At 37.4% G+C, this 19,017-nt stretch overlaps 1 protein-coding gene across 1 annotated transcript in view; it reads left to right on the top strand.

Moving 5' to 3' along the window:
• MGAT5 (mannosyl (alpha-1,6-)-glycoprotein beta-1,6-N-acetyl-glucosaminyltransferase) overlaps positions 1–19,017 on the top strand; it is an 86,211-nt gene that overhangs the window by 17,681 nt on the left and 49,513 nt on the right. The window contains exons 3-7 of the mRNA XM_009279908.2: positions 3,532–3,608; positions 5,033–5,122; positions 15,688–15,759; positions 16,866–17,027; positions 18,723–18,889. Coding sequence (XP_009278183.1) covers positions 3,532–3,608; positions 5,033–5,122; positions 15,688–15,759; positions 16,866–17,027; positions 18,723–18,889 — 568 coding nt within the window. The remainder of the gene's footprint in view (positions 1–3,531; positions 3,609–5,032; positions 5,123–15,687; positions 15,760–16,865; positions 17,028–18,722; positions 18,890–19,017) is intronic.

Genomic DNA, 19,017 nt, shown 5'->3' with positions numbered 1-19,017 from the left:
AGTGGGAAGCTGGTGGGCATGTGAAGCATCTTCAGAATCTGTAATGGTGGAAAAAAGGTGTTAACATTTTTGAGGAAGGTGAATCCTAGGAGCGTTTACTGCTGCTGGCAAGGAGGGGGAAAGATGTCAGGTACTCTTGAAAATGTTACTAGAGACATTAATACTTCACCAAGCATTTCAAGTGATCAGTTAGAAGTGATAAAGGTGCACATCAGTGTTTTGTGTTCCCTATACATACAGAGTATCCTGGAGAGATCAGTATGCTGTTTGTATGTAAATCATCTGAGTGGAAGAGCAAGAGTGGGACTGCTCTGGAAAAGCCCTAGTGCAGCTGGCCACAGGGGAGACCAGAAGCCTGAGAAAATCTGTAGCTTGTGCTGACGTAAATGTCTGGCTCTTGCTTTTTACTTCTTGGAATGGGCAGGAACAGGGAGAGCTGGGAGAGTTGGCTTTCTGCTTGGAAAGTATCTGTATGTAGTACTGCCACAGCTGATCTGAGCTGTTGAAATGTGCGGTGGGTGCAATATGTGACTGTTCTAAGAAGGCAATTTTTATTCTTGCAAATACAGGGATCCTGTAAAACCTTTTGAACAGTGAACAATAGCAAAGATCAGTGCCCATCTACAAAAACACACTTGCATGCAGAAAACGTGTTTACACATGACAAAAGCAAACAGGTATCTAGACCGCAGTGGTGCATCTACCAAAAATGAGGCCATTCTCTGTATCTTGTGGTTTTTTTTCTCCATCCTTCCTTTCTTTGACAGATCACAAGATACCCATTAGAATGCAATATAAGTGATAAACTTGGCACACTAGATGTTTATGCTGTAAAATAAAGAATTATAGCTTGTGTTTATGTATTACCCTGTACTTAAAGGGACTTCAGAAGAAGAGAGGGTTTGCTTGACTAACCCTCTGAACTGGAAGGTAGTCATATGATAGCATAGTTAGCTTGAGATAGAAGACAAAGTTCATGGATCCTTTGTGTTGGCAAGCTATACCTTCCAATCAACAGAAAGGGCAGAAGAGCAGCTTTTAAGTACTTTTCTACTTTTGACAAATAAGGAACTGAAGGAGTAACATCAAGTCTAAGGAGGAATGGCCATCTTGCAGAGGAGTATCGTTTAGCCCAGAGCAAGCAGTGCAAAGACTGTATGTTATGCTTTCTTAAGTGGCTTTGCTAGGCTGTGCCAGCGACACCTCCTGCAGCTGCAGCCCCTGGGGTACTGTCATTCCCACCTCTGCTTTGCTTCTTCTGTAGTGCCAATCAAAAAACTGTTTCTGGTTTCAAGTAATACTTTTGGGCAAGAACTATTTTTAATTGATAAGTATCGGTGATCCAACCAAGAGTCAAGTGAATGGTAGTGCTGGCATGGTGAGGAGTGGGTAGTGGCTGAGGAAGGATACCCCTTAAGAAAGCACTGTTGCAGTGGAAAAGGTATGTGGAAAGGCATGTTGAATACTGTTAATAATACCTTCTCTTTAAGGGTTTAATAATTGTCTCTTACCTTTCTGAAAATTGCTAATTACAGTTGGTTGATTATATATATAGTAGCTACAGGTGGAACAAAAAAAACCTTTGAGCATGACAAGTATAACTTGTCCAAATGCAACTGAAATTGATAGGAAGACTTGTTTGATTGAATAGAATTGCCCAGACATTCAGAATTTTCAACCCTAAGTTCAGTAGGATGCTGAAAGTTGAACTTTCCCCTGTGGTTGAACTGCATCTCTGATGTTATATCATAGATTTAAGATGTCTTTTATGTTTTAGGAAGATCTGAATTTGACATGCCTTATAAAAGCTATGTACTTATTTTGTATTCAGGCTTATGTGTTTGTAAAAAAAAGAAAAAAAGGAAAAGAAAGCCCACAGTTTAGACCATAAAGGTCTCCTAATGGCATTATATTGAGTACTGAAAATTGCCATCATTTTAACCGTGCCTCTTTTCAGTTTAAGGTACTGTTTGATCTCAAGCACTGATTTCATTGTGATTCAAGTGAAAGGTCTGATTCCTGAACTGTAGTAAAACAAAAAGTCCCATTGTTATCTAGCTGTACTGACTGAATTTAGAACATACTTTTAAATTGTTGATATCTGTATGCATGCTCTGTATGTTCTTGAATCAGAAATCAGAGCCATAGATGTCAGTGGTCTAGTCTGCAAGAATCCTATAAGGTTAAGAAGATAAGGGAGAGTATTTTGAAAGTGCTTATTGATTTGAAATTACAAAATTATCTTAAAAACTACTTTGCTTCAGTGTTATTGTCATTGGCAGTACAGCTCAGTTTGTCAAATTACTGCTGCTGCAGAGACTGCCAAGTAAGTGTCGTCTTCCTGGCATGGTGGTTCTTTCTCCATCCGCTCCGTTTTGCAATGCTTCACTCGAATTTCAAGTTTTATCTTTAAAAGAAACTATTTGCAAAAAAATGGAAAATATTCAGATAAGTCAGGAGGTGGTTTTTGTATATAATACAATGTTCTAACTTTTATCCACTGATCTTGTCCCTACTCTATTCTAACTCTGCAGCCTTTTTTTTCCTGAGATCTCTAATTAGCATATTCTGGGTGAAGTCGTGCACTATAACTGCTATAGCATGAAGTGTTCCTAGGTTGATGGCTGGCTGGCTTTAATGTTCTTGATTCTTGCCCGTGGGAAAAGTCAGAAATGATGCAGGTATAATTTAGATAACTCTGGGATGAACTACCTAAATTGAAAACTTTATCCTCCACTGCCTTTGGCAAGAATCTCTCCATCGCATTAGTCATTTTTCTTGCCTTAAAGGCCTGCGGTAGAGGGTTCTTCTGAGTTCTTAGAAGAAAGTCCCATCCTGGAGTTGATGTGGTAATGCCCTTTAAAACTGCTCCTTTTTCCTTGGCTCATGGGCTAGAAGTGTTGCTCTGTATTACACTCTTTAATGTGTTGCAAAAATCTAGAATGATAAAATATTAAAATAGGCAAAAAAGAAGAAAATTCTTGGGAGACCACAGGAAATTTTTCTCATGAGATGCAATGTAGTGCTACTCAGTTGTAAATTTAGATCATATTGCAACATTTATTAATTGGGTCATATATCTGATGCCAAGTTGTGGATCATGGGTATTTGATAAAGTGATAACAGACCTTGAAAACCTAGTTTTTATGTTTAAGAGCAATATACATCTTACAAATGTTTGACAATCGGAAACAAGTTGTTGCAATTTAGTAGTTTTAAGCACGCTTTGATTAGGAAGATATTTTGCTTTTTATTATTTTCAGTGTGGATTAGCTTAATTTTTAAGTCTTCATAGACCAGTTTTTGTAATTCAGCACTTCTACTGCAAGTCAGAGTTGAAATCCGTGCAACCATTTTCTCCTATAGTCAAAAAAGAGCACACTGAGTTTTTTAATGTTACAACAAATATTACACAGTAGGACTCTTCAGTCAGTCTGGATTGAGGATTCATGAAAATAAAAGGAAGGATTCGTTAGGCTATCTGTCAGAACTGTAAAATGAAATTCAGTTATGGTCTGTGTTTCTCTTTAGATCTCATAAATGGAGCCCAAGAACAGTGTGAATTGCCTCCTATGGATGGTTTTCCTCACTGTGAAGGGAAAATAAAGGTAACTGAACTGTTTTTAATCTTATTGTGTGTGTTCTGTTAAAAACTGAACGTATGTTGCAAGAGGTCACTACTCAGACAATGGTGTAAAACGAGAACAACTGGGTCAAAAAAGAAAAGAGGATGTTTAGGAGTGTGTGTCACTAGAACACTGCTCACCTCAAGCCTTTAATGCTACTGCTGCAGAAGTAAAGTGGCATCCTGTTAAGACAGGCATAAAATGCCATATTATATTATAATGCTATAGTATTTAATAAAATGCCTTATTATTTGAATGCTGTCTTGTTATTGAGAAGCTTTCTTCTCCTTTTTGAAAAGCCCAGTTTTCTTCCCCATGATGAGTCATTTGGCGTTCCCCTACCCCAGGACTGGGATTCTGTCTGTACCCCACTCAAGTCCTTTCTCTGTTTCAGCAAGACATTTGTTTACACTTCTTTCCCCTCTTTGCCAACTGCTCTGTCCGGTTCCTCCCTTCCCCTTTTCTGTTAAAAACATTCTGCCTCTTCTGCTTACAAGCTAGGCACTGCACTAAGTGTGCAACCAGAACTTTGGGGTTCACAGTTGATTCTACATAAATTCTATATTTTACTAATAATGCAGTTGGAAAGGCCAAATATTGAAAGCCATCAGACTTTGGTTGGAAAGAAAAAAAAAAACCCACCCCAAAAACCAAAACTTGCAGAGATGCAGGTTTTTGGTTTTTTTCCCCAGGATACATTTCAAATGTAGTAGTGGGGGGACAAAAGTAAAATTGCTGGACACTTAAATATCATTATCAAGTATTACAATTTATTTCTGAAAGTGAAAATAAATAACTACCAAAGTATGAGTGAAATTATGTTGCCTTTTTCTCTAAATAAAACTCTTAGACAATAGTATTTAAAAAAAATCCCAAAAACCTGTGTTAAATCTCTGGTCTGTGTTTTGATCCATTTTGACAAACTGGCTGCATAGTGGCTATGTAATACATTATTTGAATATTAAAATATGGATTTAAATGAATTGCTGCTGCAGAAATGGCAGATTCTTGGCAGAATCGGGCAGATTTCAGTCTTGGTAGCTGAAATGATCTGTTAAATTCCAGAGCAAGTGTAAACGGGGGGGGGGGCAATGTAGTCAACCCCAACCACACCCATATGTCTGGATCCTGATTCTATCTCTTGGTATTTGCCTCTGCTTGCCTGGCTACCAGTTTGTATAAACTGTGCTCATGTCTGTTATGTAGTTACTTCCCTGATGTAGCTGAATGCAGAGATGCATTACGCTGCAATATATTCATGAAATTCCTTTTTTGTTATTTGTGATTTTATCTGGTTGGATATAGTCGCTTGCAGCTTTCCTCTGTTTCTGAGTTCAGTGTGAAATAGTATAGAGTTATTAGGTAGTACTTAAACCTAACAGACTATGTTTTTTGTTCTGTTACAGTGGATGAAAGATATGTGGCGATCGGATCCCTGTTATGCAAGTTACGGTGTAGATGGGTCCACATGCTCCTTTTTTATTTACCTCAGTGAGGTCAGTAATCTTTTAATCTGCAGAAGGGGAACATCACAGTGCCTTGGTATTTTTGGTAACTGTTGGCAAACTTTTCTCAAAAGAAATCGTAACTTCAGAAAAATTCTATAAAGAGGAAAAAGCTATTAAAACAGGATTATTATGAAGTGTGTTGCTATTATTCATAAGTCCTCCAGCTGTTTCTAGCCTGGAGAATTCTAATGTTTATAACTGAAGTGATGTAAACAGCAACTGTCCAGGGAGTGCATACTAGGTATCCTGTTTAACTGAGGTATGAATTCAGCCATAGATCCTTGCATCTGAACACTTTTTCTGTTGCTTTCTATGTAGCTCCTGAGGTAGTAATAGGGAGGCATTTGGGATGTAAAATTTGGAAAGCAGAAGTAGGTGGTACATCCTCCTAAGAAGCATGGCCACTTCCTGCTTGGATACTGTTCATGAATTGCAGAGTCTGTTAACAGAAAACAAAAAAACCTGAAAGTCATGTTTTTGAGTGAAGTTGCAGATATGTTGGCACTTGACCTCTTCTTTCTTATTTGTAAAATTTTGATAACTTACAGCAACTGATCTTGGAAGTAGCATTGATACCTAGTGACTTACTGCTTATAAAGAAGTGCGAGAGCCAATGTGGTTGCAGAATTGCAAACTAGTATTAATTGTGTAGTCTCTGCAGGATTTGGGGGGAGGGGCTGGGTTTTTAAATTATGTATCTGAGATTAAAACAGTAAGTATTACGTATGTAATTCAGTCATAATGAAATCAGTTTCTGTTAATTTACTCAGTTGACTGTGATTGAACTTCTTGGGGCATTGCTTTAAGCAGCAGTAATAGTTAAATGCATACCCAAAACACGTATCTGAAGAAATAAAAAAGGCTGGGTTGAATCACAAATTTGACTCATTCCATTGCTATTACCAAGTGTTGATTTATTTATGGGCTATAAAGCTGGGGAAGGAAAAGATACAGGATCTCTATATTATTTAACCTGTTATTTATCATAGAAGCTAGAGATACGGTTTCATAATCATCTGAAGTTGATCTAAGTTTCTACTAAAAGGTTATGTTTTAGCATCAGCGTAGTTACGTTTGCACATAGTATTCTGTCAACCAGCTGGTGCTTCATGTTTTTAATGCAGATGTATCTTAAAAATGAGGGTACATGTCAATTGAGTCAACTGAAAATCTAACATTCTTGAATGACATTTATTATTTTGTATGTCTGTTAAATCACAGTATTTTCTGTGACAATCTTCTCTGATCATCAGTTTTGGAAACTCAGTTGATGCTGTTAGTTTTTTCATAATTGATCTTTCAGCTCATCCTCATGGCAAAATGCAAGCAGATTTACAGAGGCCAAGTGCTTGTTTTCTCATGGGTCTAGGGATTTGAAATTTTTCTTTAAGCAGCAATATTGAATTTGGGCAACTTCTCATTTCATAATGGAAAACAGTACAATTAGTCTGTGTGTATATTTGGGAACTTCAGACAAAGGTCTTGTACTTTTTTTTTAAAGTGTTCTCCCATGACAGAATGTAAAACTAATACTGGGTGAGCATGTTATTAACACTGAGTTTAAATTTGGCGTTCTTAATCCTATGATTAATTCCATGATTAATGCCCAGCAGCAGAGGTTGAAAGCTTAAATGTTTGCGAATGCAAGCATGAAATGAAATTCTAATAACACTACAATGATGTGGATTTATGAGGTGTGTTGGCTGCTAAGGATAACTTGGAAATGCTGTTGCAAAAGTAATTTGTCAAAGTGGACAGCGATGAAGAGTTGACAGTTTATAGTATGGTTGCACAGCTGAATGATAAATGTGTCTACAGAGCACTCGAGTCAAAACCACTGATTTAAAATACTAAAATGTATTAGGGTACTTGGAAGGATATTACTGTTAAGATTTTTCTTTTTTATTTTAAGGTTACAGTATAGGAATAAGATGGTTGTGTACATATCCTCTGCTTGAAAAGGCAATATATGCGTCAAATTATTCATAATCTCAGTTTGAACATGACAGAATATGCATCAAATTGTGCATATGTCTACTTCTGCTCTTAAAATCGCCTCTACAATCTGGTGTGATAAGCGCCTGTGCTCTTTCATACTCTTTTGGGATCTACTTTTTTCTTCTGAAGCAGTTCAGTTAGGGTATTATGTTACACTCATCTAGCACTCTCTGTAATACAATTTTAAACCTGTAAACAAAGGAGCCCAAAATATTACATTTTGGTGTGTGATATGGGTCAGAACCAAAGAGGCACAAAGTAGCTTGCCCACAGTTTATGCAACGGTTTAGAAACAAAGCTTGGAATAAACCCCAGTCTTTGGGTATCTGTCATGTGCCCTTGTTATGTTTCCACAATGTGTGTCTGCAAAATTGAAACAGTGCAGTCAAAATCCAGCCTGCCCCAAGTCTTCTCTTCTGAAGAGCTTGCACAAGTGCGAGTATTAGCAGGTCTGCCTTCTCTGGCTTGCTTTGGATGGCACTCCTGCAGGAACGTAAGAACAGCTAGCTGAACAGCTCTTTTCTTGTTGTCTTGGCTGCTTGAGCAGAATGGGAGGTGAGTGTGGCAGCAGAAGGAAAGCAAGAAGCAATCCAGCACTCAGGCTTGTATTTTTTTTATTTAAAGCTGTTCCCTGTACAGACTTGCAGATAAAGCTGCAAGAATTTTTGCACTTCTATCTTGATGTTTTGCTGCAGGCACTGTATCACTCTTGGTGGATGATGTGCAACTGTGCAGTCCTCATAATGCTAATTGTGCTGGAGCCTTTGAAGACTGGAGGAGACACAATGGCCTGAACAGCAAAACCAGACTTACATTCTCCTGAATAACAGAGCAAGGCAGGGATTAGAAGTAGCAAAAACTGAAAAGCAAGTTAAGCTAACTAACGTTTCTGGATAGTTGGGACTTGTTTCCTTTTAACTGTGATACAAACTTGTCCATTGAGAAGAGCTACTTCCTTTTAAACTTAGCATTTAGTTATGAAAAAGCCAGTTGTTTAACACTGTAATGTCACTGGCACAGTTGTAACTTTCACGGATGGCACTGCCTCTGGGGAGAAATGTAAGAAAATGAATTTCTAGACAGTACAAAAATATATTTCACTGTAAAATGTCAGTTTGCAGCTGAAGAATGAAGCTTTTAAAAAATCTTCTAGAAAATGAATTTTTCACACAGTTTCCCAGCTTAACCAAAAAAAAAAAGCGGAGGGGTCTTATCGTTCCTTTTCTTTATCTAGATACATGCTTTCTCTGAAATAACTGCTTGCCACACAGGAGTGGGACTGCTGCTGTGCTTGCTGGTCAGCCAGCAGCTGTGATGCAAGTTACCACTGCCCAGGGGTCATTACATTGACGTTTACCTGCTGGAGCTGGGCAGATCTCATTAAAATCCCAGGCTTTGGATCTCCAGCTCGCCTTTCAGGTGCAAGCGTGATGTTTGGTACCCATCTTGGAAGTGGATCCAACAAAATCCCAGGGTTTGGATCTCCAGCTCGCCTTTCAGGTGCAAGCGTGATGTTTGGTACCCATCTTGGAAGTGGATCCAACACTTCAAAAGACTGAAACCATTTCAAAGACCAGTCTTTGAGACTCTTGCCCATTTGCTAGTATACCACTGGAGAGAATTCTTGTTTTCAGTTCTTCAGACTTGATGGAAACAGAATGCATGGTTTGGTTGCAGCAGTATTTTTCTTTACACTGTTACTTTTGCTTTGAGAGATGGAGCAGAAAAATACAAACTGAAGGTGATTTTGAATGTGGGTTTGTTTCCAGAATACAAGCTGTAGTCTGAGGCACATTTTAGTGAAAACACCTGGGAATCGTAATTATACAGGTTCCCCAAATTCTTGCGGTTTTGCTGGTTTACTGCAGTTTGCTAGTGTCTGCGTGGAAGTCCCCCTTTCCACAACTTCCGCTGCATGTGTAATCTAATTTCTGACATTGAGGTGAGTTAATGATTTGCATTTCTTCATTGTAATTTAACATCAAACCAACTTTGAATTCTACACAATTACTCAGAAAATTGACAAAAATAGTATTGTTGTCTGAAATGTAAAGCAGCAAAAGCTTGAACTTCTTTAGTCATCTTACATGTGTCCCTAAGAAATTGAAATGCTAATGATAGTCAGTACTTCATCCCCAAATCATCCATTAGTGTATTGGCCTGGATTTGGGTGATTGGGGGTCAGTTATCTTTTCTACCTCAGTCATTTTAAACCAGGATTAATATTTTTCTGTCTTGTTGGAAAAAGTGTAGATGCTAATGTAGGAGAGGGATCAAATCCAGTGCACATTACTGATGTTAGATAAGAGACCATTTGTTGATTGATGGTTGTGTATAAAATTTTGTGTTGCAGTGTCACTGGGACTGTGAGTACCTAACACCCAATGTTTGGGATTGCCTTTGGAAACAAACAAATCCAAAGTTACCTGTACACTCCTCCATTTCACTAAACGGGCAGGCAGTCATCTTGCACACTGCAGATTTTGTAGCACCTTCAAAATGGCTACCCATCAGTGAGGAAATGCTAAACAAAAGATAGGTATTACAGCTTCTAGAGGAGTTGAGAAAGTCGCCTTCCCAATGGGAGCAGTTCGTTTGCAACAAATTCTCAAATGGATTTTCTAAGTGAACATTATGAGTTCTCTTCTCTGCCTGCTTTCATACTGCCTAATAAATTTAAAGATGCACCTTCTTTCAGCAGATACTGCAGCACTGTTGTTTTTTTTTTATTTCCCACTTTGGGACTGACATAAGATACTTAATAGCAACACTTCACTGTGGATAGAATTACACTGAGCAATAACGCTGTTCACCTGATGTGCAAAGAAAGTTGCTTTAGTTTCCCTGTGGATGGGCTGCACCTGCCCTTCGGAATAGTCCAAAATGAAGATTATCCCAGGTGTTTAGAGAGAGTACCCTTCAGCTTCTGCTTTATTAAACTCCCATTATGACTCTTTAAAAGCATAAAGGACTTCCTGAAATTTTGGATGTGGAGAGCTGCTGGCAGAGTATACTTTCATTCGGTTTCGAAGAGGCTCAGACTACCTGAGTGCTACAGATGTTTGCCAGGTTCTTACAACAATGCTTGAAGTCCTTGCTCTGCAATATAGCCGAGCGCTGCAATCTTGAGTTCCCTTCAGTTTCAATGTGTTTCTGAGGAAGAGTTATTGGAACAGATACCTGCAAAACTTCTATAAAACATACTCTTCTAATTTCTTAAGTTTGGTTTTTTTGGTGTTAAGTCACTTACCAGTAAGCTATGTAAATTCACGGTGAGAGTGGATTGCCTATGATAAGAGATTAGAGAAACTCTCGAGTTCAGTTTAAGCAGAATCTGGGCATGAACACCCTAAAGCAGTTCAGAACACTGACTTTTCACTGATATCTGGAATCATGTAGCACTTAAATTTTGGACTTCTGAAGTACAATGCAACCTAACCTTATGGAGTTAGCTACATATGCTCTAGACAGCGCTGTGTCTACTGCAATTCAAAACCAGGTAGGGAATACTTGACTTCTCAGGTGGAGCTAGTTTCTTGAGCATGATCAAAGACTACCTAATGCATTTGATTGGCATTGAATTCAACACTAGGTACAGGAGGCACAGCTGGTCTTATTCAAAAATATGACAGTAGAAAGATAAATATAGTGTGTTCTGAATAATAGCTTAGCATTTATATCACTCATCTAAAAAATTATCAGTCTTCAAATCTGCAGTTGCTGCTTTCCAACAATCCTCTTTTACTGCTAATCTATAGTCTGATATCACATCCTTCCTATTAAATCATGTACATGACAGTGTAACAGTTGGTTGCTATGGAGAGAATAAGCTAGAGAAAGAAGTGATGCTAACCCAGTGAGAGGAAGGTTGTCCTGGAAAGGGGGAAGAGGAGTCCTGGTTCCTTCTTTGGAGACAACTTCTGTGTTTTGTCTTAAATGAACAAATAAAACACATAAACAAGTTGAAGAGCAGCATCCAAATGAACGCTGCTGCCCTCCTTCCCCTTGCTCAAACTTGGGGCTTGTTGCATGTGGGTATTCTGTACCTAAACAAATACAAAGCTGAAATATTTGAACATTTCTGATGGAGATTTCATCTAGATCCACTTTAGTGATATCATAATCCTTTCTGTCATCATTGCCAATGACAGAGAAAAGGGGTGTGTGTATGGAACAATACCAGATTTGTAACTGCATACTGCAGCCTTAGCACGTGCTATATCATCTTCCTGATATAATCATATACATACACATCTATACGCACATTTCTGTGTATACACACACACACTTTTTTCCCATTGTACATGTTATTTAATCACAAATATTCCTGGCCCAGGACAAGGTATGCTTTAATGCTGTTGCATTTTCTGCAAAATTTTTTCTTATGAGTTAGGCTGTATGATACAAAATCAACCAAAGCAGGTCCTGTCCTGCCCCCCCCCGCCACCCTGTTCTGTATTAGGAGCTTCCAGAAAATGTGTTGCAAAACAATGTCTCTAATTCTTCCCCTCACATTCCCTGCCCTATCTCTGTCTCGTCCCTAGTAGTTTGAATGAAAGCGGATAGGCTTTCTTTAGGCAATTTGGGGGCAAGGGGAGAAAGGCAAGTTCCGGGCACCAGGTCTTTTCACGGAGCTTGCATCACTGTTGGTGCTTGTTTGTCATGCAAGACGAAAGAGATTGAAGGCTTCCACTCAAGCCAATCTGAGCAGTTCTAGACATTCCTTTACCTTTTTTTTTCCTCCCACATCTATAGTTGGAAGTGAGTACTCACTGAAATAAAACCCGATTTGTACTTACCTTACCTCAATAAGTCTGAGAAAAATGGATTAAGTTTTCACTGGTGTTTGCTGGGAACAAGATCATTTCATGAGCATCCTTCTGCATTTTTCAAAGACTATAGCACCCACCTTTGTTTTCAAAGAAGTTCCCATGGCAGTGGTTAAATAGCCTGAATCTGAGAAGAACAGTTGCAGGACTTGTTCAGAGATGAGTACAACTAGAGTTACTGTTGTGGGCCATCTTCAGGTCATGCAAGGCAACCAGGAAAATTACTTAACCACTTAGCTTTCATATTTAGTTATAGGCATCCTTGTGGTATTCTGTATGAGAAACCCTGAAGCAATTAGCCGAAGTGGCAATACTTGGTTCTTTAAAAACCAAACAAACAAAAACCCCCACCCATCCACTTTCTAGGTCATCTGAAGTTCTCATGAAACTGTAGGTCCTGCCGAGAGCTGCAATTAGAAGTAGTTCCTAGGCTTAACGGTGAGAAATTGCATGTTCTGGACAGGAGATGCTTAAGTGCTCAGTTTGAATTGAGTACTGGTACACTGGGCAAGAGAGTAAGGCCAGGTAATGAAAGAGCAGAAAGTGGTTGTCTTGAAAAAGGTCAACAGTATGGTTATTTGCACTATTTTTACACATATTTCAGAAATGATGCAACAGAAGTAGTATGTATTCTGCTCTACTGTGTATCATTACATGGGGCTAACGAGAAGAACACAAAGTTCATTTTGCTACTCATCTGGCTTAGTGCAAACCGTTGCTTTTAATTCTGACACAAAATATTGGGTACTATTTCTTTACAGGATTTTTAAGTGGTCTTTATTGAGGCTTTGTACTGCTGTAGACCTTAATTTTACATAGTGCAATGCAAAAACACAGTTAACTGGAAGCTTTTTACTTGAAATACATATAAAAATGCAATTGCTGTGGGTTTTGAGGAAAGCAGCGATAAAACTTAGCAGCCTGCTAGATATCTTGTATAAGTATCATCAAATCAGCAGGCTTTTTAATTCTGTAGTAGAAGCCTGTCGGTGCTATAGTTTCCTTTTCCAATTGTTCTACAAAGGCTGTCTCTGAAGTCTTAGATACCTTGTGTAGTTGCGTAGGTTGAAATCCCTCTCCCTTTTACCAAAGTGTATATAGACTGTTGATCATCTGTAGCTCTCACTGAACAGGGAAGCAAAAACCAGAGATAGAGAGAAGTATCTCTGTTCCCTCTGAAAACCTTGGTTTTGTTGGAAGTGTGATATTTCTTGAGTACTAAGCACCTCTAAATACAGATGTTACGACTTGTGTAGACTTCCCTGCTGTAGTTTTTCACTTTTGCTTTCTTTGCTCTGTATCTACCTGATAATATCTACTATGATCTAGAAGTGACTTCTGGTGCATGAGCTTCAGTGTTGAGTGTTTGAGTGTTCTGCCCTCTGCCATCACTCTAATCGTATTCTGATCTTCTTCTCAGTTTCTCTTGGAACCATGACTTACTAATTCCAGTAGATTCTTTAATTAGTTGCAAAATTAACTCATGTTCTGAACAACAGAATTTATATTAGCATTTTGGCTGGTTTTGCTATCATAATGTTTCCATCTTAGGGGCATGTATAAGCCTGATCTTTTTTGCCCAAGAATATCTGAAATTCACTATTAAAGTAATCCTAGTTTGGCTGGTTTGTCAGTTAGTATTTTGCCTCTCCATCCCCACTTTCCCTTGAGTCAATACATTAAATTAATAAGGTTTTTTCTTCTTTCCCCTTCCCATGGTATGTCAGATTCATTTGCTTCATCTTTGCTTTCTTGGTGCTCTTGTTAATTATTATCCCTCCATCTAACAACTCTTTGTGAGCCATTGGCTCATAAAAATGAGCAGAATTCTTTCCTTTTTCTATAAGAGAATGCCTATGCATTCTTCCCAGTGCATTTATCAGTCCTGAAAATAAAAAAAACAACTGGCATACTTTGAAGAGTATGCATTTAAAAATCCTTCAGTGAGTTAAGTTGATCTCTCCAATGAAAAGAGGAATTGACTGAATATCAATAAGGAAAAACAAATGCTAGACCAACTGCATACGTTGATATTACTTTGAATCTAATCCTTAGGTGTTTATTGGTGATTAGAATTGCTGTAATTTAATTTAGAGTAGAGGGAATATTTCTAAAAGCACAGAACAACTGTATTTGTGTTTCAGTCAGTGAGGCATGCTGCTAACTGTCCTTGGCAGCTCTGAAAAATCTTCAATTCCTTTAGGATGCCTGATGGTGTGATGTGAAATATGTGGAGCAAGAAAATGGGCACGTACAGTAGTCCTTGAAATGTCATATCTTAATGTAGATCAGTTTTAATGCTAGGAATAATTCAAAATTATTTGTACTATTAAAAAAAAAAAAAGTTTGGGACTCTGCACGATTTGTAATATGTAGCTTGCAACTCTTTTGTACCAGTGATTCCACAACTTACGTTAGTAAAAGTTAGGATTGTTAATTGCTACAATTTCTAGTATGTTTCCAGAGTTGGAGACCACTGAAGAATCAGAAGTTTTCAAACAAGGTTGATCAAGTCACTGCTTTCAAATGTTCTATTAAATACGTTGAATAGATTAAGTCATAGCATTCAAATTAATGCTTCTATATAATCTGTCTGAGGAACCTAAGCTTGATACGTTTCTTCTCTTTAATGAGGTTATGATGTCTGTTAATTTATTTTCATGTGATTGGTCATCTAGGCAATCATTTGGTATGATCTTAAGCTCTAATCTTTAATGCTTCAGGCTTACTGCAGCATGATTAAGGTAAAATTGTGTTTTGACAGCTCTGTGACTGGAGGAACCATAAGAGCAACTCTGACTTCTAATTCTGTGGGAGTTGTGAACTTAATCGGTAGTGATGGGGTATCTTAGCTGGCCTATAAATTTTTGCATAACCTCCCAAACAGTACAGTTATGTTTCTATTTTCATGGGTTTGCCTCCAACAGTGAGATTTCTTCTTCCCCAAAGTGAATGGGCTAATTTCTTAAGGCACGTGAATAATAAATATTCTACAAGACAAGCAAGATCTCTAGGGGAAGAGCACAGGAGCTTTCAGTGACTTGCATCCATTAGCTGTTTATTCCCTAACTACTAGCTGTTGTACTTTTTTTTTTTTCCTAGTAGACAACAGTAGAAGTATTGCATTTGCACTGATTATTTCTCTAAGAATTACAGCTATTAGTATTTGTGGATATTGTTACTTATGTTATAATTATGTTACTTATACCCTTCAAATAGGGTGGTTTTGGTTTTATTCTTCTTTCAACTTTTTATCTAGGTTGCTACAAGGTGGAACTTCGATCCTTGGGTTTTATCAGGCTTTGCCTTTTTATAAAGATATTCTAGGGAGATGGGAAATGTTCCAAAATACGTATTTTTTAAGGGCTAGAAGCATAAAAAACTCAGTGCTTTTTGAGAACGTTTAGGAACTGCTCAGAGAAACATTGTTTAGAGCATTTAACAGCTGACCTCTGTCTTGAAAGGGGTTTATATCCTGTATTCATTATCATGAATGAATATCTAAAGGCAACTTTTGATTCCAAATTTGCAAGGTTAAAATAGTATTGAATTGCAAAGTCTTCTTAAGCTTTTCTTGCAAAAAGCAGTTTTACCTTGCAGTGGCTTACTAATGAGCTGATGCCTTATTTAAGCCATAGAAAGCTGTAATATAAAGGCAGAGAGAGACTTTGGTAGACCAGCTGAAAGTAAAATAGAATGATTTCTTTTCATGTGATTGTTTTACAGGTTGAAAATTGGTGTCCTCGTTTACCTTGGAGAGCAAAAAATCCTAATGAAGAAACTGATCAAAAAACAGTGGCAAGAACAATGTTAAAACATGAGAAGTAATTCAGTAATTGTGATTCATGTAAAAGATCCTGGAATCCTGTGCCACACAGATGCTAATAAGACTAGAATTTACCTTTTTTATTCCTCAGCTCCTCAAAACTGAAGGGAAACATCCTTGACTGTATATATGTAGCTCATCATGTATTTTCTCCAGTCGTTGTCTCGCACGGCAGTCTTGGTGGTAGATTTCCATTAAAAACATTTTTGTGTTTAAATTTATGAAATATTGTACACAGATACTGAGAAAAATTACAAATCCATAGGCTGTTCACCAGTGTTAAGTGACTATATGTGAAACTGTCCATTTTTATTGTCCCATAGATCTGCGCCTTATATATAAAAATGCCTTAACAGAAGAGGCTTATATACATTTCAGTTTTGTAGTAACATTTTGATTACTCCTAATTTTTTTCCTTTAAAAACTTTACAGCATGCAGAGTTGTTTCAAAACTGTTATCACCTAGTTATGTAGCACTTAGGTATTTTAAGATAATTGCTGGGCTGTATATGAACATTGCTTACATAATTTAGATATAGGCGTCTCATTTTGTAAAACCAATTGTTCTTAGATCAGTCTAGCTTTAAAATGAATATTTCCTTTAAAATTTATACTCTAGTAATGTTTCTTCCTTCATGGTATAATAGGAGACTTCCTTGTACTTGGAAGATCCATGATATACATGAATCTTCAGCATACTGTTCTGATTTTATATTGTGTTTTAGAGATACTTTAACCTCATTTTGAAGCACATGAACAAAACCAAATCTTACATTGCAGAAATAAATACATTTTGAAACATTGCAAACGTATTCTGGGGTTACCAAATACTACTAATAAAAATAACAGTAATTTATGTGGCTTAGAAACGTCTGTTTAAAGTTATCTTAAATATTTGAACAAAAATCTCGACTTTAGTGTTAGGAGTGTATCTTTTTTCTTTTTTCTTTTTTTTTTTTAAATGAGGAATGTAAAGCACAGAGTTCACATTTGAGAAGTCTTTTCTCAAACTTCTGGAAAATACATTATTTGAAGAATAACTAATGTTATGAGGGTTTTTTTAATGCTTTAATTGAAGGCTGAAATTCGTATCAACTTTGATAATCTCTACAAAATGATGTCAAGACATGAGGAATTCAGGTGGATGATGTTACGCATCAGACGAATGGCTGATACCTGGATTGAAGCAATTAAATCACTTGCAGAAAAACAAAATTTGGAGAAGAGAAAACGAAAAAAGGTAAATGAAAACATTTTTCATTCCTGCCACTTGCAGTCATATAGGCTCTTTTAAGCTTCTTGTTCCAGAAGTAATGTCAGAGTGGAAATACCAAATACATCTAAAAGGCTCTTGTTTATACTTGTGCCTCTTTTCAAGAAGTATTTTGCTGTTTGAAATTACTGTTACAGTGGGTATTTGTTTTACAAATAGTTTTGCATACTTTCCATGTGTCAATCTTTGAGTAAGTTTTCTAATCTCTTTAATTTTGGATAAAATAGAGACTATGTAGAAGTTTCTAAAGGGAGAAACTGAAAATTTACTGCAAGCTGATGACATTGGAGTGTTTTACGTAGTCGTAGAAAACAACAGTTGTACATCTTTGTCCAAAATTGAGACTTTAAATGGCCTATTTCTGTTTTGGATTTGAGTAGACTTAAAGTTGACCACAACTTTGGATTGGGTCAGTTTAGATCTCCTGTAATGAGTTCAATTTAAAAACCATGAGATTCTTGAAGTAAAAAGTTCTTTTTTTTTTTGTTTGTTTTTTTTTTTTTTTTTTACTTACCTCAGCTAGTTAAGGTAAAGCCAAAAGCTGTAAAGGCAACGGTTTCCCTTTCTGCCTTATTCTTACTGGAGCCAGTCCTGATTGACAGCGGGCCATGCACGGTCATGTTTCTACCCTCTCTTAAGTGTGGCTGGCTCCAGCTCGGATCCTTGCTTGAGATTCTCAGTGTAGGCTCCATGCGTAGGCTCCATGTTGCGGCTCTAATGTTTGTCACGTAATACAGCCCTTGAGTAGGCTCACCCTCTGTCAAGGAGCAGCAACCCTTCTCTTTCAAGCATCCCTCCAGCCTGGTTTATTAAAGAAATATAACATCTGAGAATACATAAACTCAAGAATAAACAGAAGCAGTACTGTCCTGCACAGGCAGTTTTGATGGGATGCTCTAGTGCTTATTCTTTGCTTTTAAAAGTCCTTTGAGGTTGCTCTGTAAAACATGTGGTGGTTTCATTTTAATATGTCCCGTTCAGTTCTGGGAGCTGCAAGAGATTAGAACAGAATGTTTTTTTGAATGTTGCTTTGTTTTAAAGAGTGCAGGAAAAGGGTTTTTGGTGTTTGGGAGTTTTTATGCTTGGTACTGTATGTACCCACACTCAAACAGTCCAGGTATTTTGCGAAGTGTTTGGAACTCAACTTCTGTGCTTCGTTAGAAAGGAAAGCACAGATTTCAAGGAACTACAGAGAAAACTCTCCTCCAGTGGCAAAGGAGAGGAGAGGTTGGGAAAGCATCCTGTTACTCTTACGCAGTCTTTCCAAGTTCTTAATGGCTTGTTCACAACAGCATACCCTTCCTTAACTATACTGTCTTGCATAAGCAAGTGTATCCTACTTGAGAATATAAGTGGTTATTCAGTCAAAATAAGTTAATGTGAGCCACAACTTTCTGTGCAGAATTACAGATTATTTTGTGAATAAGACTAATTTTTTTGCTTAATTACTGATCTGGTGGCAGAATATAGCACAAAACAATGTGGTAATATTCTTACAATTACTGTTCTAGAGATCCATTACAAAATTAAAGGGTGGGAGTATTGGATTTCTTTAGTTGATTTTTTGGCCATAGTTGGAATTTAATAGAAATAAAAAATGCTGTGAGGTATACTAGTTGCATATTTAATGTCGATAACGCTAACATATGACTTTCCTTCCAGATTCTTGTTCATCTGGGGCTTTTGAAAGAAGAATCTGGATTCAAGATTGCAGAAAATGCTAGCGGTGGCCCACTAGGTGAATTAGTCCAGTGGAGTGATTTAATTACATCTCTCTACTTACTGGGCCATGACATCAGGATTTCAGCTTCACTGGCAGAGCTCAAGGAGTAAGGAGATTACTTTCACTTTTGAAACTGGAATACAAAAAAAAAAAAAATTGTAAACTCTTGAAGCTTCTATTAACAGTATATAATTTCTTGAAGCATAAAATGAAAGTGATAATTCACTAAACAGA

Source organism: Aptenodytes forsteri, unplaced genomic scaffold, assembly GCF_000699145.1.
Source record: "Aptenodytes forsteri isolate BGI_AS27 unplaced genomic scaffold, ASM69914v1 Scaffold11, whole genome shotgun sequence".
In the NCBI taxonomy this organism is placed as follows: Eukaryota; Metazoa; Chordata; class Aves; order Sphenisciformes; family Spheniscidae; genus Aptenodytes; species Aptenodytes forsteri.
This window is presented reverse-complemented; position numbering and strand designations above follow the sequence as displayed.